A 23,748-nucleotide genomic window follows, 5' to 3' on the forward strand; every position below is an offset into this window, starting at 1 on the left:
TTTCTAGTTTAACATTTGTTTATTACTTTATCTCTATATTGTGACGCTGTCAAATGTTTTTAGGTTCTTTCTTCAATGGCTGATGCAAATGGTCAGATCTCTACTTCAGTGATGGAAAGGCTTGCTGCAGCAGCTGCAGCTGAGCCTTATGAATCTGTTTCATGTGCTTTTGCATCATATGGTTCTTGTGCTAAGGATTTAGCTAATGGATGGAAATATAGGAGTCGTTTGTGGTATGGTGTCGGCCTTCCTTCAAATACAGCTTCATTTATTGCTGGTGGAAGTGGGTGGGATTTTTGGAAGTCTGCTTTGGAGAAAGATATCAATGGCAACTGGATTGAGCTTCCTTTGGTGAAGAAGTCCATGGCAATGCTCCAAGCATTATTGCTAGATGAGTCTGGTCTTGGGGGTGGTCTTGGTATAGGTGGAGGGTCAGGTACTGGAATGGGAGCGATGGCTGCATTATACCAGTTATTAGACAGTGATCAACCATTCTTGTGCATGCTTCGGATGGTTCTTCTATCGATGAGGGAAGATGATGATGGGGAAGAACATATGCTGATGAAGAATGCAAGTAATGATGATATGACTTCTGAAGGAAGGAAACCACACTCAGCACTTTTGTGGAGGTAAAGCAACCTCTGCATCTAACATATTTAAAACAAACTGATGGTACCGTAAATGGGTTAATCTTGTCTTATTTTTGCTTATAATTTGAACAGTGTTCTCTCACCTGTTCTCAACATGCCAATTTCTGATTCTAAGAGACAAAGAGTCTTGGTAGCATCTTGCGTGATTTATTCTGAGGTTAGTATTTTCATCTTCAAACATTCTGGTTCTTGCTTACTGTTAGATTGCTATCCGTGGTACGTGTCATTTGTGCACAATCATCACACTTACCATAGTACAACATCTGGTCAGGTATACCATGCTGTTGGCATTGACCAAAAGCCTCTTCGTAAGCAGTATCTCGAGGCTGTTTTACCACCATTTGTTGCTGTCTTAAGGAGGTGGCGACCCATTTTGGCTGGAATTCATGAACTTGCAACCGCTGATGGTTTGAATCCTTTTACTGTGGATGATGCTGCACTAGTTTCTGATGCCCTTCCAACCGAGGTAACTTATTGTGAATATGTGAACTATAGTATAGATGTACTCATGTGTATGTGCCCACATTATGCTCATATTTTTCTTTGTTAACACTAGGTTTCTTTCTATAGTATATATGTCATGTTTTCATTAAACTTTACACAATGAACTTTGAGTAATTAGGGATCTTCATTAACTGTGTGCTAACTGTAAATATGGAATACCGTTAAATTTGCATGTTCTTTTGTTCCTGTCAAATAGTTATATATGTCTTTGTTTGTTTGCTTGTCACTGCAATAATGGATTTACTATGAAGTTCAAGTGATAATCTGAAAATGACCTTCTTTATGATGCTATTATTCTATTCACTTATATGATTTTGCAACATAAATTTTTTTACTGACATTTCTTTCAGGCTGCTCTTGCTATGATAACTCCAGCCTGGGCTGCTGCTTTTGCATCCCCACCTGCTGCAATGGCCTTGGCTATGATTGCGGCCGGTACTTCAGGTGGTGAAATCAATGCTCCGTCTACAAATGCCCATCTTAGGCGTGATACGTCATTGCTTGAACGCAAACAAGCTAGGCTTCATACATTTTCAAGTTTTCAGAAACCTCTAGAAGCCCCTAATAAAACACCACCCTTACCCAAGAACAGAGCTGCTGCAAAAGCTGCTGCTTTGGCAGCTGCTCGTGATCTGCAGCGATTTTCTAGGATTGGTTCCGGAAGAGGTCTTAGTGCTGTTGCTATGGCCACGTCTGCACAGCGAAGGAATGCTAGTGATATGGAGCGAGTTAAGAGGTGGAATATAACTGAAGCAATGGGAGTTGCCTGGATGGAATGTTTGCACCCAGTTGATACAAAGTCGGTGTATGGGAAAGATTTCAATGCTTTGTCATATAAATTTATTGCTGTTCTTGTTGCCAGTTTTGCCCTAGCAAGGAATATGCAACGGTCTGAGGTTTGTTTGTTAATTGTACTATGGTTTTCAGATTATAATGAGATACTGGTGATAAATATTTATTGTTTTCCAGATCGACAGGCGTGCTCAAGTAGATATATTATCTCGGCATCGGATCCATACTGGAATTCGTTCATGGTGCAAGCTTGTTCGCCAGTTAATCGAGATGAGAAGTCTTTTTGGACCTTTTGCAGATCACTTATACAGCCCACCTCGTGTATGTCGTGATATAACTGTACATTGTTGAAATTGAAACTTGCATGCTTTGTACCTTCTCATCTCCATGTACATAAACTCTCTTTTAATGAGTATGAAGAGTATATAACTGTTCATGGTGTATTGCTTTCTCTTTTTGGCTGTATATATGGCTGGAATAAAATCCTAGAATTCAATTCAGGGTGTTTAGACTTTTCGTGCTTTTGCGTTTAGCATTTATGTGGGGAGCTTTTCTTTCTGCAGAAGAATTGGATTGCTCTTTGGAGCTGATGCTCTGATTTTTCATTTGGTTATGCTTTCCTTTCCTTTTAAGGATGTTCTTGGAGGATTCTTTATCTGCCCAAATGATTTTCTCTTCTATTAAAATGTTATTGAAATCTAAGTTTGATATATACAATCCATTTTCCCATGCTTATTATTTTATAATTTTCTAGATTTTCTGGAAGCTAGACTTTATGGAAAGTTCTTCCCGAATGAGAAGATGTTTGAAGAGGAATTACCAAGGCTCTGATCATTTAGCTGCTGCCAATTATGATAATTATTTGGGGGAAGAAAATAATGATCAGAGTGCTCCAATTTTGTCTGCAGAAGCAATCTCAACAGAGAGCATAAATGTAGATGAAGAACAGGTTGAAATTGATAATTTGGATGCCAGGGCTGATGATTTTGAAGATAAAATAGAGAATCAGCCTATATTTTCTGAATCAGCTGAACAAACTGTACATACATCTTTAGAATCGGGTAATTCTCAACTTGCGAGTGATCAAAGTGTTGTTCAAAGTTCTTCAGACATTGCACCTGGATATGTGCCAAGTGAACTTGATGAAAGAATTGTTCTCGAGCTGCCATCATCAATGGTCCAGGCACTTAGGGTTGTACAGGGAACCTTCCAAGTAAGCTTTACTGCTTTATTTTAAATGTAATTAATAGTTCTACAATGTATTTTTTGGGTTATATGATATATTCAATTATTGGGTGAGGAGAGAAATAAAACTGGTGTCCATTTCAGTTATTTTATCAATTTAATAAATAATTTATCAAAAGTAATTATGTTCTGAAAAAATGGCTGTATACGTTTTTTACACTTTCGGTTTTAGCAAATACCTTGGTTTGGATTAAGTTCCATTTAGTTGATGTCAAAAGTAATCTACAGCTTACAAAGTGGTTTCTTTAGCTTAGTGGATTCTCACCATACAATAAAGGATAATAAGAACTACTCTAATATTCCCCCTAGAAACTGAAGCCACCTAAACAGCTAGCCTAGCTGAGCAGAAAAACCATCAGTAAGATGAAGTTTGTCTCTGAGAACAACAAAACGAGAGGGATAGAGCCTTTTTAAGGATCTTCAAGCAACCAGCAACAAAAAATTAGTGCACAAATCAGTCATGCAAACCTTAGGCCACAAACTCAAAGCCACCAACAACAAAAGGAGAATCGCAAATCAATACAACGAGAAACAACACCGAACAAATCGCAAGTCAAATCAACGAGAAACAGCAATGACCGAATCACAAACCAGCGATGAATCGTTGAATCCAAGGCGATGAATCCACCATGAATCAGTGCAACAGTAACAAATGAACAAATCTGTGAAGGAGAGGAACAAAACAAAACCCTCGGCCATAAATTCAGTGATGAAAACTGATGATTCACTGATGAAAAACGAAGCCACAATTGAGGAACAAAACGAAACCCTAGGCCACAAATTCAGTGATGGAAACTGAAGATTCAGTGATGAAAAACGAAGCCACAATTGAGGAACAAATTCAGTGGTGAAAAGCGAAGCCACAATCACAATCACAGTGAAATCAGGATCGAGAAGCTCTGATACCATGTTAGAAAAGCTTAATTTAAAAAGAAGGAGAAAAGAGAAGAGGAAAGTGAAAAATCATTCTCTTATTCAATTGTTAGTTATGAAACAATAATTACTCCATATATACATAAGAGTTGAATGAATAGCACGCGTGGCACAATGGCAAAGGAGAGAATACAATAGAGGATAATAGGAACTACTCTAATACTAGTAAACATTTTGCGGACATGGATAATGTGATTACAATTATAAATGTTTTTTTTACGTACTCAAACCAATGGTGTACATAATTGGTCCTAACCTAGATAAAAGGTGAAAGTTGTGTTAGGCAATCGACAACCAACATAAAACTTTATCAAATCTCTATGACTCAAGCCCATGGTACTTTGGTTTTGATTACTTTATTATTCTCCCATGGTTTCTGTAACTTTTGCTTGCTCCCTATAATAAAAAAAATATGGAAATTTTTTGCTGAAGGTTCTTAATGCCTGAACTTGAACATTTGCACTCAATATTTTTGTCATGGGACAGATGCATGAAGGATTTGATATTTTTTTCTTGGTTTAGGTGTTGTAATTGCACTAGTGTGAATTGCAGTTGTCTTGTTGTAGGTAACCAGTAGGAGGATAAATTTTATAGTTGATAACCGTGAAGCCAGCACCATGAGGGATGGTTTGAATTTTAGTTCTGACATAGGGTACCAAGAAAAGGATCGAAGCTGGTCAATGTCATCTCTTCATCAAATTTATAGCCGGAGGTGAATTCATTTTGTTGACTTTTTTATTATATACGCATTCTATTATGCACACGTTACTTCAATGGTGATTTATATGCTGACTGTACAGATGTAGATAATATTTATTATTAGCCATAGTTTCTTGTTAGTTTAATTTCACCATAAAGTAGAGTAATCCTCAGCTTATGCCTTAAACTTTGTTGTGCTAGAGATGATTTTGGGGGCATATTCAGTCCTTAGACTTGCTATTGGACATGATAATCTTTGTAGCTTTGGTTTTGTGTTCTGCCTATGGTTTCTTTCTCTCTCTATATATATTTCCTTACATTTTTGCATTTGTTATGTTTGTTGGCTTAGGGGGGTAAACAATTATTCTTCCTTTCATAGCTGTGCCCCTGAACAACCTGGCCATTCTGACCAGGAAACTTTCGAACTGGTCTCTGGGCCAGTGCAATCTGGTTTCTTCCTTTCATAAATGTTGCTTGTAAGTATGTACTATGTAGTGGGATGGACTCCTCCAATTCCATTTCATCCCACCACATGTTTAAAATATCTTAACAATGGAATGGTTTCATTCGTGGGGTAGGAATTTGGCTACTCGTGTTTATGAAATATGACAGCAGAGAGAGTGCAGAGCTCTTTCTTGTTGCTATTGTTGTTGTTCCACCACTTTGGATGTGAGTAGTTGTGGAGAAAAAGAGCAGAGTTCTTTCTTGTTGTTGCTATTGTTGTTGTTCCACCACTTTGGGTGTGTGTAGGTGTATTGATAAGAACTAAGAAGGTAGAAGGGTTCACTGGAATTGCAGAAAAAGGGGTAGAGAGGTGTGTGATAATGAAACCTTTTTGCCCGTCTCTTGAAATTGTAGTGACCATAAACGGTCCTTGCTATATGCTACTAACTATTAACTTATAATGTTGTTGAGGTTTTGAGGTCTTAGGAGGGAGATATATCACTATTTGATCATTTCTTTAAGTCTAGGGTTGTAAAGGATGGGAAGGAAGAAGAAAGGTAGACAGAGGAGAAGCAAAGCTTTTGTCTTTAGTCCCTATAAAGTAGCACTCCCATGCATGTGAAGGCAAGGTAGGCGAAGAAATAGTTTATGTTTTTAGTTCGTATAATGTAGGACTTTTTAGTTTTAGTCCCCACCGCAATATGTCATACATACCATCAACACTTAACATAGGCAAGTTAAGGTCGAAACCCAAAATGCCATATTTTGAACTTTATAGGGATGCAACACAACCTTTTATTTTTGAATCAGAAGATCCCTACATTATAGGGACTTAAACACATATTCAGGCCTTAAATAAAATACGGTTGCCTACATATCAAACACAGCTTCCCATGCTCATCACTATTCTGAGATAAAAATGCTCTTGGAGCAACCATGTGGAGAAAAACATAGGGAAGCTTCTATTCTATACCCAATGAATTATTGGGGCAAAGAAACCCTTTAAGAATACTGTCATCCACACACATTAATGGACTACAAAAACTGCATACTACCATAAAATTTGTCAGCTTATTTTTACGATTATGACTGTATTGAACCTTAGCCAACAACAATAGCCAAGCCTTAGTCCCAATAGATAGGGTCAGTACATGGATCGAACGATGTCATAATGCTCTATAAATCATGTTCATTGAGATCAAAAATGTGTTTTGAACCTTAAAATATCTATTTACGGGGCTCACCTAGTGCGCTCTGGTAATCCTAAAATGGTCAATCCTACGAAAAGTACTACAGGACAAGTTATTGTAGGATAATTTTTATTATTTGCAAGTTACACGAGGTTTTACTAACTGAAGTTTTACTGAAATGGTCAATATCTATTTACATGAGGATTTTTGCAGGATAGTTTTAATTATTGTGCAAGTTATTGTTCATATTGAGTGTACTTTAGGAAAAATAACTTTTTTAATTGTTTATCATTATTGGTTTGTGTTACAGGTATCTCCTGAGAAGAAGTGCACTGGAGCTATTTATGTTGGACCGTTCGAACTTCTTCTTTGACTTTGGGGTATTTCTTCTTAAACGTGCCATTCATTCTTTTATTTTTATAATCTTCTTGGATTTATAGATCTATAACCAGATCTGATATAATTCTGGACGCTTTACTGATGGTTGTTAAGTGTTGCACACTTATATTCCCGAATTTCCTTTTCAGAGTAGTGAAAGCAGAAGAAATGTATATAGAGCAATTGTTCAAGCACGACCTCCTCATCTGAACAATATATACTTAGCTACCCAGGTAATTTTTTTTCTGTTAGAATTGATTTTTTTGAATGTCTTTCCCATCCAGGCTAATGATAACAATTTTTCAATAGAAAAAGCCATTTATTGAATGAGAAGAGGTGAATCCAAAGAAAGGATGAGCATCCTCATTAGCAAACAAAAAAGAAACAAGAAAACCCATGAGATTAAGTCAATGACAGAGCATGCCAGACTCTCTGCACATTTAACTAAGAAACTCCCCGAACAAGACCATGAGCATAGCACCAAAAGGAGGCCAAATGATTAATCCAACCCAAATGAAATTTGGAGTTCAAAATAAGTCCTTGGAAATTATAGGATTCGTTTCCAACAACACACATCATAGAACATCATAGACAGATAAAGATAACAATAATAATTAGTTAATTGCCTTATGTTGTGACTTCTCGGAAATGTTACATTCACATGCCCCTTTCCTAGGAAGCACAGCTAAAGATAATTAACATGAATGTAGCTCAAATAATACATCAAAAATGTAACATTAAAAAACTATAGGACACAATACGGCTAACTGGCTAAGATACAACATATAAAATCAATATATTATTGCTGAAATCTATAATGGGCTATTTCCAACTCTAGCAATGTGAGAGATTGAGCTAGTGTTCTTCATGTTTGAGTGGCCTTGAGTGATGCAACTTCGTCCAAAATGCCTAAAGCTTTAGGCAAATGGACTAGTGCATTCCAAGGTTTGTATTTTATTTACTTCTCTCATTTCCATCCAGTGTTAGACTTCTTTATTTTCCAACAAATATCAACATAAAACACAAATCTAAAATTGAAACAGATGTTGCATAAGTGAGGTTATGTATACACAATAAAATAATACAATTTTTCTAATCATTGTCATATCCCACTTGTATTGCTACAGATATTAAAAAACTAAAAGAAAGACTGTTGAAATAAAAAAATTGGCCCGTATGCATCATATTCATTCTTAATTTGTCTCAGTGATTGTTTTCTTCAACTTTTAATCTCTCTACTTATAGTTGTTTGTAATTTGGTATTGTCGTCTATGACACAATCAAGTGTAAGGACCAAGTTGAAAATAACTGTAACTCTGACCAAAAATATAGGTTCAAATTGGTCCATATAAGTAACATTAATTTTTAATTTGATTCTGATTCGTCACATCATAGTTACATGATTCTCTCATTTACCCTACATATCAAATTCATCGTACCACATATTGAGTTCATGATAAAGAATGTCTCCTAAAATTAATGTAAAATGTGTCAAATCCTGTACCCAATTGAATCACCTCCTCGTACCTGTAAAAGTATTAAAACTCAGAAACATAAAAGAAAGGAAATGAGAGAAATGTGTATATTGAATCAGTTTTGATTGATTTACAATGATGAAGCTAACCCCTTTATATAACAAAGGGAAAGCAATACAAAGAAGAGACTATAGGAGGTGACGTGTACATTAAGTCACCTCCTCTAACTAACTAAACTTTAACTGCCAAAAGCTGTTACAAACAGAAAAGCTACACTGTTACAGCATAACAAATTAAGCTAACAGTTAATTGAGTAAGACTTAAAGGCTTATTCTCTAATAGTACCTATTTACCATGTAACTATGCTTCACACTAATATGGTCCATATATTCACTTCAGCAGAGAATAGGTACCAATTTGAAAGTGATTGTATGTATAAGGAGTAAATTGAAAGATTTAATCCTACAGGGACCGAATTGAAATGAGTATTAAGTTTAGGGACCAAAAATATATTTTGACCTTGAAAGTTATAGGCTAAACGTATCTAATGGTATTTAAGAAATATCTAATATGGTCCGTATAACATATCGGATGCTGATACTGAAATCAGTTTGAAGTAATGGTTATTCTCATATTTTTTCTTCTGTCCATGCCCGATCCCCTTTTTTCTTAGTTTTGATGTTGCATTGATATATGGTGTTTCCCAAGAACTTCAGAATGTAATTTCTTGTTGCAGAGGCCTGAACAACTTTTGAAAAGAACTCAACTTATGGAGCGTTGGGCTAGGTGGGAGGTAAGAAGTGAAACCTAACTCATTCTGATATATTAGTTTCTTATATGATTTGCTCATTTTGTTGCTGACGTAAATGGATTTTATGATGCCATTGTGCAGATTAGTAATTTTGAATATCTAATGCAACTCAACACACTGGCTGGACGTAGTTATAATGATTTGACACAAGTATATTCTCTCTTATTTACTTCATTCTATGATTACATTTGTAAACCCTATTTCCATATTATTTATTATTGTTATTTATTTTTGCCAGTATCCAGTTTTCCCCTGGATTCTTTCTGATTACAGCTCAGAGAGCTTGGATCTTTCTAATCCTTCTTCTTACCGTGACCTTTCAAAGGTATTTTTCTTGAATGTTGTTTCAACAAGTTCAAACGATTTTTTTTATGTTCTAATAATGATTGCTTTCGATATGATGCCAGCCTATTGGGGCACTAAACCCAGATCGTCTGAAAAAGTTTCAAGAAAGATATTCTAGCTTTGATGATCCTGTCATCCCCAAATTCCATTACGGGTCACACTACTCCAGTGCAGGAACAGTGGGTTTTGCCTTTTTTCCTCAATTTTTCATAATTTTTTATAGGACTATTCTTATACCTTGATGACTGCATGAAAACTATTGGTTTCGGTTTTAGTCTTTTTTTTATTAAAATCAAATTGGTGCTGTCTAGAAGACTTGATCCATATGAAGCTTTTCTTGTGCACTTAGTGCTAATGTGTAATGTGATCCCTTGGCATATGCTCTCATAACAATAACAAAGCCTTATTCTCATCACTAAGTGGGGTCCATTATATGGATCAAGTAGCATCATAATGCTCTATTGTAAATCATGTTTATTGACAAACCGCAAATTTCTAAATATCTCCTAATTGTTCCACCTATAGTTTTTTAGGTTTCCCTTTACCTTTAGTAACTCGACTAAAAGATGAGATTGTTCCATATTTTCTACCATAGATGTTACTCCAACTTTCTCTCTTATGTATGCATTCTTTAATCCTAGCTTGTCTAGTTAGCTTGAATTAACATCTTTAGAATATATGAAAATATTCCAGAATATCTTAAATTATCTTATCGAGAATATCTAGAGGATACTTAGATATAGAGAGAATATCTTATATTATCGTTATTATATCTTAGATTTGTTTAGAGTATCTTAGAAGTTCTCGTAGTATTGAGATTACTTTATCTTATCTTTTATAGTTTGTTTCCTTATTTAATTGAGAGTTTAGTATTAGTATAAATAATGGATAGTGTTATGTCTTTTATCATTTCATAATCATTCACAATTGTATCAGTACAATTTACTTGAGCATTTATTTTCTCCTTCCATATTTAAAACCTATAATTTCAACAATCCTCATTAAATTTATATGTTTTGGCTGCATTGTGTTAGTATGTTGGAAGCACCATGAATAGGATCATCTAAACTCACAGCATTAAAAGTTCACAAAAAAAAGGGATGAGGTTTTTTAGCTTTTGGGGCAGATGATGTTGAAGGGAAGCCACATAGGCTATTATAGCTAGAATGTTTTAGTATGTAAAACTGAGTTTTTTCGGCTTCCTAATAATACTAATCCAATTATGGCTTATACATTATGTTAAGACTGATTAACATATAAGGAATGTCAACCAAGTTTAAAGAGACTGAAAAATTATCATCTAACTGAAGCCAATAACCCTAAACATTGTGATCATATATCTTATAATTTTTTTGTCAGAATCAGTGTTTCTTTTTGGTTTCTGAATTTAATTTTTCCTTGTTTGTACTAATATCATAGAATAAGTCATGAAGTTGATGTGTGATGTTATACTTACACTATTTAATATAATGACAATAGAAGTAATTGCTCAACATGTGCTGTCATCGAGCATGACTGAATATAGTTGCAGATTGTTTATTGGTTAATGGTTATTATCTTCTTTTTACAGGTTTTGTATTATCTTGTTAGGGTTGAACCATTCACTACCCTTGCAATCAAACTGCAAGGTGGAAAATTTGATCATGCAGATCGGATGTTTTCTGATATTTCTGCCACTTGGAATGGAGTTCTTGAGGACATGAGTGATGTGAAGGAATTGGTATGTTTATTAAATTTATAAGAAAATTGTTGGTTGATAGATGTGTATAATGAGTAGATTCTTTTGTCCCTTTGGTTGATATCCGTCATTCTTGATGGATTTAAACAGTTTTACTTATATATTAAATGCTTATCATGGCTATATTGGGATTTTTATCTTAAGCTGTTTTTTTCCTGTATCCTACTTGTTAGGTTCCTGAGCTATTTTACCTCCCCGAGATCCTCACAAATGAAAATTCAATTGATTTTGGTACAACACAACTTGGAGGAAAACCTGGTATATTCATTAAGATTCTCTGTATTGTTTTTTTGGGAATACCCGTGGTATATTCACATGCTTATTATAGTTGAAAACACTGTCTAATTTACTTCTGTTTGTTCTGTCAGATACTGTAAGACTTCCTGCTTGGGCTGAAAATCCAGATGACTTTGTGCATAAGCATAGGATGGCTCTAGAGAGCGAGTATGTATCTGCTCATTTGCATGAGTGGATTGACCTTATCTTTGGGTAGGCCTTTTCCTCTTCTCAGTTTGCATCTATAACATTCATTTTTAAATTTCTATTTTCTTTAATAGTTTCCTAACTATATACATGTCATTACATTAATTATTTGGACCTGGATGCAGGTATAAGCAACAGGGAAAAGAAGCTATTGCAGCAAATAATGTTTTCTTTTATATCACTTATGAAGGAGCAGTGGATATTGATAAAATATCTGACCCAGTATGTCTCCTTTTCTTCTCCATATTTTTTATTCGCTTCGTCATTTCAGTAAATGAGATCTCAAACTCGGAAAGAAAAAGAGAAAGGTTCATCAAAATATGAGCACATCCTTAATTGAGATATGACTGCTACCTTCTTCCTCTAAAAAGTTAAATGCACATGTTAATTATAATATTTTATAATTTGTATCTGCATACCCTTTGGGTTTGTGACTAATCTCATTCATGATACTGAGGCTGCCCCTCCCAGTACTGCATTTCTATGGGCTTGAGCCCCTGACATGTTAATTTATATGTGTCTGCTTGCATAATTTTTAACTGTACATGAGATTACTTACTTAAGCTTGACGAACCTGATAATCCTTTTACCTTCAGTTAGTTGTCAGTTTGTCAATAGCCCAAGCTATTGGGGAGAGAAGATGAGAGGGAAGAAAAATCCTTTAATTTACCACATGTCTGATATTAAATTCACATTTTGATTAAAACTGCCACAGTTTGAAATACCTACTTTTTTGTTAGGTTTAACTGGTAGAGCCACGTTATACAGGACTCAGTTGAGAAACCACACAGTTGGGATCTAGTTCAAATTTAGATCTAATATATTGTGATTAATGTTGCTCCTATTTCTAAGAAAAAATCTATCCTCAGACTTGCTTTCTATTAGAGACGTAGTATAGCATACCTTACCTGTTATAGAGTTAGTTAGAGTTATGAAAGTTGTACACTCAGCCAATGGCAGTTTTAATAGTGCAGTACAACGTAGTATAGGTCTAAGCGCTACATATACCATTTCATCATTTTAACGATGTAATGATTCTCATATAATTAAATAACACAGCTGCTTTAGCTTTCTATCTCCCCCACTTCTCTTCTCATTTTACATGTTATCACGCAGCCATGGCCATTGCCAACGCTGAAACTTCTAGGACCTCCCCCCTTGTTCCTTCACAACTAACCTTTAGGAATGTGACTCTTCTTCAAGCAGTTACGTTGAAGCTTAATCCTCAACTTCCAACCATTGAATTAAAGGAGAGGAATTTTTTTAATTTGGCAACATTTAATGAATGCGATACTTACCTCCAATCAAGCCTCTAGATTTGTCTGTGGAACAAATATTCCTCCTCAGTATGACAATTATGATGGTCGATTGATCAATCATGTGAACCCACTGTACTTACAATGGGAGGAACAAGATCAAGCTATATTTTCTTTGATCCTGAATTCTCTCATTCTGAGAATCTTCTACCTTGTGTTGTTGGTTGCTATCACTCATTGTAGATTGTAGTTATGGCACGAAATTCATGCCGTGTGCAAATCTAAACCAAGGCAGAAGGATGTCAAATCTACAATTGTGTTCTATCACTCAAGGATCCAGGTCGGTTTTCGAATATTTCATGTGTATAGTGCACCCTGGCACTACAATAGCAGAGTGTAGTAGGTTTTCGATTGTTCCCCGTAACACCATCGTGGATAGTGGCATATGGTTGTAGCACCTGTAACAAATCATATAGTGACCGAATCACAGGTCATAACCCGCTACATTGCTGTTGTGATAGACTTCCGTGGAGGGGGCATGTGGAGAAGTAAGTCTTATATCGCATGCGTCATTGTCTCGAGTATAGTTTAAATATATGTTGGGCTACTCCTCTCATGCTCAATTGGTTTTGAGATGAAACCTTAACAAGTTAAGTTAATATTTTCCTTTCTTTTCCCTTCTTCTTAACATGTTGATTTTCCTAGATTATGTGGTTTTTACTCAACTCTACCTTTCTTCTTTCTTCTCTTTATTCTTCCCAATTCCAGTATCCTTGTTCGATTGCTTATATGTTCTTCATCAACATAGAACAAAATTGTAAGGCTTCCTAATTCACGAACATACCTCATCTGTTCTTAGCAAGATTTTCCTTGGCCCCTAATTGTTTGCACGTTGTCTCTTTTCGATTCTCTTATCAAACTGATTGAAACCAATTTTGACATAATCATCTTGTGGTCCAATTTAATGAAGAATAACTCTATTACCACCTCCAGCTTCGATCACATCTAGAATTTGTAATACCCGTATTTGTTATATGATTTATTTTAGTATTTTTGTGTATACATGTGTAGACTTAAAATTGCGTATATATTTTTTCTTCTAATATATGTATTTATATATACACATATAAGATGGTAGAATCTCACCTTAGGCGGTCTGGACATGTTTGGAGGAGACAGATAGAAATCCCCATAAGGAGTGTAGATTAAATGGAGGTTATTCCAGTTCCTAGAGGAAGACATAAATGATGAAAAATCATAGGTGAAATGATTAAGAAAGACTTAGAGATCAATGTTTTCTTGATAAACATGATTTATGGTAGAGTATTATGGTGTTGGTCGATCCATGTAGACAACCCCACCTAGTGGAATAAAGACTTGTTTATTGTTGTATATGTAAATTCATATGCTTCGCTATCCGCAATTGACTACCTAGTATCAAATCACTTGCTGATATGTTGATTTCTTCTAGTTCCTCAATCTCTCATGGTGAACTTATTGATATTTATGTATGTCGGTTGAATGAGGAATTTCAGCTTACAATAACATCAGTTGAAAGACAACCCGAACCGCAAGCAGTTCATTCTTCAGAATCATTTTTAATCACTTATGAAGTTCTTGAAAAAATTGGTTTAAAACTATTTCTGATGTGCTTTCTGAGAATGTTCTAACGACACCACCATCATATCAGACACCTCCTTCACTTTCTTCTTTAGTTCAGAGTATTCCAACTCAGTGATTTCATTGTACTCACAATTTTTCTCATCCTAATTTTTTGTAGGATTATGGTAACTATGTTAGTTATGGTGGTTATTATAGAGATTGTGGTGGCCGTCATGGAGGTTGTGGTTGTTACTTCTCTATGTCTCACTTTTACTTTGAGTTTTGTAACGACTTTGGTCATGAATTGGCCAGTTGTTATTGTGCTCCAACTAGATACAAGGTAGGTTTTGGGTACAACTACAATTATGGTGGACCTACACATTCTTCCTAACATTATGCTGCTTATGAACCACCCCATTTATTCTATGCGCCTAGTTCACTTGGTTCACTCTACGATCTCAACTCTAGATCTTCTTCATCAAATCTTTTTTCAACCACTTGTTTCATGACCTGCTCATGTTTCTCGACAATCCTCAATATGGTATGACAGATAGTACTAGTGGCAAGGAAGCCAAGTCCTCTGTCTGGTATCTTGACTCACGTACCGCCAACCATCTTACTAGCAATCCTGCCATGGTTCATGAACTTGTTGAGAACTTTAGGCAAAGTCACATCTTCATGGTTAATAGTGCTAGCATTTCTATTATGTAGGTGCTACACATTTTTATTTTCCTTTAGATTCCAATCTTACTCTGTCCCCAAAGAATTTACTCTTACTTCCTTCTATCTCTAAAAAACTGATCAATTTGTCAGATTTTGCTTAGGATAACCTGTGTTTGTTTGAGTTTCATTCTAATAATTGTTGTGAAATCTCATAGTACTACTCAACTTCTTCTTAGAGGATCACTCACTAAAGCGGGACTTCATGCTTTCTATGGTCTTCTACTCGTGAATCTATTGATTTCAATTCAACTAGTATTGCTTCAAATTGTGTATCTAGGCCTAGCAAGTTAAGTCCACCTCTTATTTTCTTTGGCATTGTAGACTAGGTCATACTCATGATAGTATTGTTCATCATGTACTTTCTTAATGTAAGATACCTCATTTATAAAAGTACATTTAATGTTTCATCTGCTCGATGTACGCTCTCTCTTCTACTAGTGTATATCATTCTTCTTTTGGTCTTGTCCATATGGATTTGTATTTAGCCCTACTCCTATCTATTCTCAACCTGGTCTTTGATACTATGTCTCTATTGTTGACGTCTATACTAGACACATTTGGATTTTTTTTATCAAACTAAAGTCTTAAACTCTAACCATTCTTAAACACTTCATTCAAATGGTTATAACTCAATTTAATAAAATTATAAAGGCAGTCCAAAGTGATTGGGATGAAGAGTTTAGACCTTTCACTTCCTTTCTTTGATCATTGGGTATGTTAGATTTCATGTCCCTATGCTCATCATCAACGTAGAACTGTTAAGAGGAAACACATGCATATTGTAGAAACATGTCTTGCGCTACTTGCTTGTGGTGGACACAAGGTACTTAAATCATGTGACTTGTGGTTGGTATGGTCTCCAATATTTACCTCCAAAATAGAATTAGTGCACCTCATGATAAACTTTCATTCTGTATACTCCATCTTCTAATCAAACTAAATCAACAGGCTTTCAAGGCTTGTCTAAACATTTCTAACTTATATATTTACACTCTCTAGTCTCCTACTAGTATTGTATCATTTGCAAAAGGCATACACCTAGCACCACTCTTGGATATGCTCAGTTAGCAATTCCATGACCAATGTAAAAATATAGGAACTCAAAGTTTACTTTTGATGTAGTCAATAGGAAAATCTTTTATGGCCCCAATTTCTCTTCACACTAATTGTGACCCCAATTTCTCTTCACAATGCTCGAATCTAGGTAATATGATCTTTTTTATTCTCCATTGCCTTCAATGCATCCACAATACCTCTCTTAGATACACCTTTTCGAAATCAATGAAGACCATATGCAAGTATTTTTAATTCCCCTGATTTCGCTCTCTCGATCTTTGTAATTAAAATATTGTCACCATGGTCGACCTTCCTTTCATAAAACCAAATTAATTATATGTGATGTGAGTCTCTTGTCTTAATTTCCGTTTAATTACCCTCTGCCATAGCAAGATTAGATGACAATCTATTTAAAACATTTATTATTTCTGATAAATAACTATTACAGGTTTTGTTTTCTATATCTGTAGATCAATTTTTTTCATTTTATTTAAATATATGAATTTATGTACTGTTATTGACCTTAAGTGAATACATCTGGCCAACTTTATGGCATAAAAAGATAGGAAAGCTTTATGCATTATAAATTCTGTGTACATTTCCACGAAACATTTTCATGAGACCTCTCTGATTGCATCAAACCTCCACAAAATCAAAATATATTCATGTTTCTATTACTTATTACTTTCTTCTGTGCATGACAAGTAAAGGTACAACAACGTGCCACCCAAGATCAGATTGCTTATTTCGGACAAACACCATCCCAACTTTTGACCGTTCCTCACTTGAAGAAATTGCCATTAGCGGAAGTTCTCCATTTGCAGGTTGATTTTATTGGTTTGGCAACTTTATTGATTTCATATCCTTGAATGCTCGAATCTAGGTAATATGATCTTTTTTATTCTCCATTGCCTTCAATGCATCCACAATACCTCTCTTAGATACACCTTTTCGAAATCAATGAAGACCATATGCAAGTATTTTTAATTCCCCTGATTTCGCTCTCTCGATCTTTGTAATTAAAATATTGTCACCATGGTCGACCTTCCTTTCATAAAACCAAATTAATTATATGTGATGTGAGTCTCTTGTCTTAATTTCCGTTTAATTACCCTCTGCCATAGCAAGATTAGATGACAATCTATTTAAAACATTTATTATTTCTGATAAATAACTATTACAGGTTTTGTTTTCTATATCTGTAGATCAATTTTTTTCATTTTATTTAAATATATGAATTTATGTACTGTTATTGACCTTAAGTGAATACATCTGGCCAACTTTATGGCATAAAAAGATAGGAAAGCTTTATGCATTATAAATTCTGTGTACATTTCCACGAAACATTTTCATGAGACCTCTCTGATTGCATCAAACCTCCACAAAATCAAAATATATTCATGTTTCTATTACTTATTACTTTCTTCTGTGCATGACAAGTAAAGGTACAACAACGTGCCACCCAAGATCAGATTGCTTATTTCGGACAAACACCATCCCAACTTTTGACCGTTCCTCACTTGAAGAAATTGCCATTAGCGGAAGTTCTCCATTTGCAGGTTGATTTTATTGGTTTGGCAACTTTATTGATACAATTACATCTTTCTGAATGAGCATCTATGCATGCTTGAGTTTGCTTCCATTGTGTCTTATCCTTGTGTTTTGTTTGGCCTTTTTTAATATCTAATAGGTTTTTATACAAAAAACTATCAAGCTAATTGGTAATTCATGAGTTGTCATGTGCATGGTTAAGGGGAATGGCTTATAAGTTCAATTTTGGTTGATAGCACTAGGACCAAAAAGGTAAAGTGATAGTAATAAATAAGAGAAAATCCTCAACTTAGTCCTCTGTAGATAATAGTGTCACCAATTAGGTCCATGAAAGTTTTTTATCATCAATTAAGTCCTTCAAAGATTAAAAACATCACCACATTGATACTTTTGAGGGCTTGATATACCAGTATGTCCTTCCATTTTATACTGATGTACATCTTTTAAGGACTTAATTTGTGACAACTTTGGAGACACTATTATGTCTCAAGGACTAAACTAAAGGTTTGTTTAATAAATTAATAATCATAAAGGAAAATGTTTAAACACCAACTTTCGGTGAGTTGCAACTGCACCTCCTGAAATAATTAGTATTAATCAAGTACTACAATCTAAATTTCAGTACTATATTAAATATAGAATTTATTTAATTAATAGCTATTTTTATTAGTTCAGGCAGTGTCATTGCTAGACTCGCCCAGTGATGAAGGGGATCGTTGAGCATTCATACCCTATTACTAATTATTATGATGACGATAGAAAAGGTGGTCCAGTATATTAGGCTTTCACCTAGTGGGGTATGGGAAAGTTAGATGTAAACAACATTAACCTCATAAGTGAAGAAGTTGTTTCTAGGATTTGAACTTGTGACCTCGTGGTCACTAAATAGCAACTTCACTGTTGTGCTGAGGGCTCACACTCTAATGATTATAATGATAATGATGATATTTAATAATGAGGGGACCAGTATTTCTTAGGATTGAATTTTCTCAGAAACAAAAGGGCTGAGAAGCCTCAGAACTGGAATTTGTTTTGCTTTTCCTTTATCCTATTTCTATCATCTCAGGTGGCAGAAGGATGTGAACTATAGATCCTTCTGAAGTTATCTCATGAAATTCTACTTCCATTTAACCTTTCTCCAAGTTGAGAGAATTTATGTCATGAAAACACTTTGAAAGTTAATTGCTCTCCTTAATATCATGTCTTCTCTTTTCATTTAGGTAGTTGTATTAAAAAAATGATATGAGTTACATGTTGCAGTTTGATATGTGTACCATGGTGTGTTGTGCTCATATGGAAACATTTGAAATCAATTGTTTCATTATTTGGAAACTAGTGTTTGATAAAAATTCGTATACCCTTGCTTGATATTTCCTCAACGATTGATGATGAGTGTATGTGATTATAATGGTGATGAATATATTTCTTTGATATCAGACAATATTCCGCAACCCGAAAGAAGTCAAACCATATGCTGTTCCATCCCCTCAACAATGCAATCTACCTGCAGCTGCCATTCACGCATCTTCAGATATGGTTGTGGTTGTTGATATGAATGCACCAGCAGCTCATGTTGCACAACACAAGTGGCAACCCAATACACCTGATGGCCAAGGTTCTCCATTCCTCTTTCAACATGGAAAAGCTACATCAGGCTCTGCTGGTCTTATGCGCATGTTCAAAGGGCCTCCCGGGATGGATGAAGACTGGCAATTTCCCCGAGCATTAGCATTTGCTGTTTCTGGAATTAGAAGCCAAGCTATCGTGTCTATAACATGTGACAGAGAAATTATTACTGGTAAATCTAAACAAGCTAAGATTGTTAAGATATGCTGTTTACAGTATTTATTTTGTGAAACAGTCTCTTTATTAGATAATTAGATAGCAAAAATTGGTAAACTATTAGACCAACCAACAATCAATCCCAATAGGTGGGGTCGGCTACATGGACCGAATGATGCTATAATGTTCTATTATAAATAATGTTCATTGACAAAACATTGATCTCTAAATTTTTCCTAATCGTTTCACATATGATTTTTCTTAGTCTCCCTCTACCTCTAGAAATTGGTTTGACCTCCATTTGACTTTAAAAAATCTATTATAGAGGCTTTATATCATGTATCATAACATAAGAATAATTAGATAATACCTTTCATCAATTTTAAAGAGGTTTCTTAAGGGGGTGAACTAGTAGGCATCCCAGCCATGCACACGGAGTTTCCCACATGTCAGTTTTACTTACATGGCACTTGGTATTTTCTTTGTCTGCTCTGCTATTTCTTAGAAAAGATAGGAAGTTTTACGTGCCACTGCAGCTGTGCACATCTGCGGATTTTGTTCAATAGAATATGAAACCCATTAACAATTTAGGCAGACAAATAAGGTGTTAGATTAAAAAGCCCAGCTCTACCACAAAAGCTAGCTCATAGGGGGAGAAAAGTTCTTTGCTAATATTATTAGTTCACGTGGGACTTTGATAGTTAAACACCCCTCATGCTTAGGGATGAACATCTGGAGTGTGGAATTTTAGTAGAAATGAACATCTAAGTCATTATAAATGGCTCTTGGCTCATTTTGTAACCATTTAGGACTTTGACTTAACATAAGAAGGATACAATGTTTGAGATAAAAAAAAATAGTTTCAAATTCTTCTAATATTTGAGGAAAATACCCACAAACCGGAGCAGCAGCAGAACACAATAGAGCAATCATTGCAGCAATCTATATATTTAATTACAGCAAGATTATTAAATAGACACTTAAATTTCTCTGTGCAAGTCTGATTGGTTGAATTGCAAAATCAAAGACATTGTTTTAAAACTCAAAATCGTTATAACCCTTTTCTAGGACATAGTTCTTTTTTTGGGGTTTATATTGTATTCTTCCTAATAGGGTCAGTGAATATGATTTATGGTAGAACATTATAACGTTGTTCGATCCGTGTAGCTGACTCTACTTAGTGGGATTAAGGTTTGGTTGTTGTTGTTGTTAATAGGGTGAGTCTCGGCACAACAGTAAGGTGATTTCCCATGTGACCTGGAGATCATGGGTTCAAATGCTAGAAACAGTCTCTCCACTTGTAAGAGTAAGACTGCATCTATCTGCCATCCACAAACCGTACTAGATGGGAGCCTTACGCACAGGGCTGCCTTTTTATATTTTATTCTTTCTCCGCATTTTGGATACCTGCATTATATTTTCAGATGTTGCTTTTTTTATACTGAATATTTAATATCTAATTTAAAATTTGACTTCTGATTAGGTGGCCATGCCGATAATAGTATTAGGCTAATAGCCTCTGATGGAGCTAAAGCCTTGGAGGTAGCTTATGGGCATTGTGCTCCAGTAACTTGCCTTGGTCTTTCACCCGATAGTAACTATCTGGTGACAGGATCTCGAGATGCAACAGTATTACTATGGAGAGTACATAGGGCATTTGGATCTCTCTCAAGTGCCATTTCAGAATCTTCCATTGGGGCTGGCACACCGCGTTCAACCAGCAGTTCTTTATCACACTTTTTGTTAGAAAAGAATCGGAAATGCCGTATTGAAGGTCCTATACAGGTACTTAGGGGGCACCGCAGTGAAATACTCAGTTGTTGTGTCAGCTCAGATCTTGGAATAGTTGTTTCATGCTCCCTCTCATCAGATGTTCTCTTGCACTCTATAAGAAGGGGGCGTTTAGTCAGAAGGATGGATGGTGTGGAGGCCCATGCTGTCTGTCTTTCCTCTGAAGGGGTTGTCATGACATGGAATGAATCACAGCATACTCTAAGTACCTTCACTCTTAATGGTGTTCTGATTGCTAAAACAGAATTATCGTTCTCTAGTAGCATCAGTTGCATGGAAATTTCTTTTGATGGAAGGAGTGCTTTGATTGGAATTAATTCTCTAGAAAATGGTAGTGCCTATAGTAACAGTTGCAACTTTCAGTCAAGTAAGTCGGGTGTTGCTGATTTTGATTCAGAATCAGAAGAAACTCATGAAAGCAACCGAATAAATGCTCCATCCCCATCAATTTGCTTCCTAGATTTGCATACTCTGGAGGTACACTATTAATAGTTTTAAATTGAGATGTTAAATGTCTAAAAGCCTACTCCAAATATCTTCTGTGCGTTCCTCACTTGACACACTAGAAAACATTCTTTCAGGAAGAACCAACTATAAATTATGCTTCTTGTTGTTCCCTCCTCCCTTGCATGTGTAGCATCTTATTTTCTTTTCTTCATTTCCTGTTTTTTGGTTGAGCTATTACATGACATCTACAGATTAATAAGTGAGTACAACAGAACTTTTAAATGAAACACACCTTGAACAAAGTAACTATTTTCTTCAATGATCCAGCATTTTCCAGTAAATATTTCTTTATCAATCCTGCTTTGTGTTTCTGTCAGAACTCAGTCATACTGTAGTAGAGCTGCCAGCCTTCCTACAATTTGTTTCCCGTCAACTGTTCTTTGATGCTAACTCTGTCATACTATTTTGTGTAGGTATTTCATGTATTGAGGCTGGGAGAAGGACAGGATATCACAGCTCTTGCTCTAAACAAGGATAACACAAATCTATTGGTTTCAACTTCAGATAAACAATTGATTATCTTCACCGATCCAGCTGTAAGTTAAATCGTTCTCGACAAGGATCCTTGTCAAATATGGATCACTATGATTGGTTTATTGTGTTTAAATGTTGAGTGAAGGCTTTCTCTGATTCTTGTAAATTAGCTTTAGGCATAAAATTCCCATATTGCATTTGCAAAATTAAGAGTAATCATGGTTGCACATGCATATTATTTGGAGTCGCACAATTTACACCCCAGATGTGGTGTAGATTTTGATATTTTTCTGTGCATGTGGGAGCAACTGCATACAAATTTAATTCCGCTCATTGAACTGACGAGTATGTTGTGAGTTTTGCTAGCTTGCAACTTTGCACTATTCTCAAAATTAGATATAAAAGCATATTAGATTTTCACTCTTGAACAACAATTCACAGCTGTTGTTTCCTTCTACGCACGACTTTCATTATTCAACAATACCTTCTGTTAATACCTATTCTATAGGTAACTCTTCTACTTACTCCATGCAGTTAAGCTTGAAAGTGGTTGATCAAATGCTGAAGCTTGGTTGGGAAGGCGATGGACTTAGGAACCTCATAAAATCATAGCATTTAGGTCATACATAAATGGATTACAAATCTTTTATACAGAATAACAATTAGGAAGATTAGGATGGGGTTACAGCACTCCTATTTGTAAGCATTTTGGTTGCAACCCTATGGTCCAAATATGTATTGTAACATATGTAATAGCCAACTCTTACCACCACAGTATTCTCTTTGCTCTCCACTTGTGCTGAAGTATTAACATTTGTCAAGCTTCTGACTGAGGTTTGAGCCATTAATTTTTTGTTCTCCAATTTCTTTTACTATAGTGAATGAAAATATAATAGTTATTTTTTCTTATAATGCTGTTAATTTTGGACTTTGAGATCAAGTATTTTTGGCCGCGTAAATATTTTTTGAACAATCTTTATTCAGCATCTAAGCCAGTGTTTTAAGTTACATTTAATCCCATCAATTCTATCTCCCTTTGTCCTATCATCTCTTTCTGTGTATCTCATCATATTCCTCCCATAGAGTGGGGATGGTACCTTCTATGCTTGTTTGAAGCTGATAGTTCGATGGCTCAACATTGATGGTTCTGCAACTTAAGAAAATGACATTGGCCTTCTTACTTTGTCCATAGATTGTAACAATGTTTATATTGTTGATGATTGTAAATACAATGTTGTTGACATATGTAGCATTTGATTTGTTTTCTTTCTCACTTGAATCTCTCTTCTAACCTTGCTTGCTATGCAGGAATTACAAAC

The 23,748-nt window shown here is 35.3% G+C and overlaps 1 protein-coding gene across 2 annotated transcripts in view; it reads left to right on the top strand.

The window, feature by feature from the left end:
• Positions 1 to 23,337, top strand: part of LOC109338653 (BEACH domain-containing protein C2-like) — a 40,237-nt gene extending 16,900 nt beyond the window's left edge. Inside the window, exons 11-32 of one of the 2 annotated variants that reach the window (XM_019575932.1) lie at positions 64 to 629; positions 723 to 807; positions 922 to 1,116; positions 1,505 to 2,050; positions 2,124 to 2,267; positions 2,701 to 3,159; positions 4,691 to 4,836; positions 6,768 to 6,837; positions 6,985 to 7,068; positions 9,047 to 9,103; positions 9,203 to 9,271; positions 9,360 to 9,446; positions 9,529 to 9,645; positions 11,037 to 11,186; positions 11,378 to 11,462; positions 11,573 to 11,693; positions 11,813 to 11,909; positions 17,035 to 17,148; positions 19,313 to 19,673; positions 21,141 to 21,925; positions 22,369 to 22,491; positions 22,964 to 23,337. In XM_019575932.1, coding sequence (XP_019431477.1) covers positions 64 to 629; positions 723 to 807; positions 922 to 1,116; positions 1,505 to 2,050; positions 2,124 to 2,267; positions 2,701 to 3,159; positions 4,691 to 4,836; positions 6,768 to 6,837; positions 6,985 to 7,068; positions 9,047 to 9,103; positions 9,203 to 9,271; positions 9,360 to 9,446; positions 9,529 to 9,645; positions 11,037 to 11,186; positions 11,378 to 11,462; positions 11,573 to 11,693; positions 11,813 to 11,909; positions 17,035 to 17,148; positions 19,313 to 19,673; positions 21,141 to 21,925; positions 22,369 to 22,491; positions 22,964 to 23,041 — 4,539 coding nt within the window. In that variant the 3' untranslated portion in view covers positions 23,042 to 23,337. Of the gene's footprint in view, positions 1 to 63; positions 630 to 722; positions 808 to 921; positions 1,117 to 1,504; positions 2,051 to 2,123; positions 2,268 to 2,700; positions 3,160 to 4,690; positions 4,837 to 6,767; positions 6,838 to 6,984; positions 7,069 to 9,046; positions 9,104 to 9,202; positions 9,272 to 9,359; positions 9,447 to 9,528; positions 9,646 to 11,036; positions 11,187 to 11,377; positions 11,463 to 11,572; positions 11,694 to 11,812; positions 11,910 to 17,029; positions 17,149 to 19,312; positions 19,674 to 21,140; positions 21,926 to 22,368; positions 22,492 to 22,963 lie in introns of those variants that run through there. The other variant, XM_019575934.1, reaches the window with a different exon arrangement.
• Positions 23,338 to 23,748: the final 411 nt, after the last annotated feature.

The sequence above is a fragment of the Lupinus angustifolius genome, unplaced genomic scaffold (assembly GCF_001865875.1).
Source record: "Lupinus angustifolius cultivar Tanjil unplaced genomic scaffold, LupAngTanjil_v1.0 Scaffold_32_84, whole genome shotgun sequence".
NCBI lineage: Eukaryota > Viridiplantae > Streptophyta > Magnoliopsida > Fabales > Fabaceae > Lupinus > Lupinus angustifolius.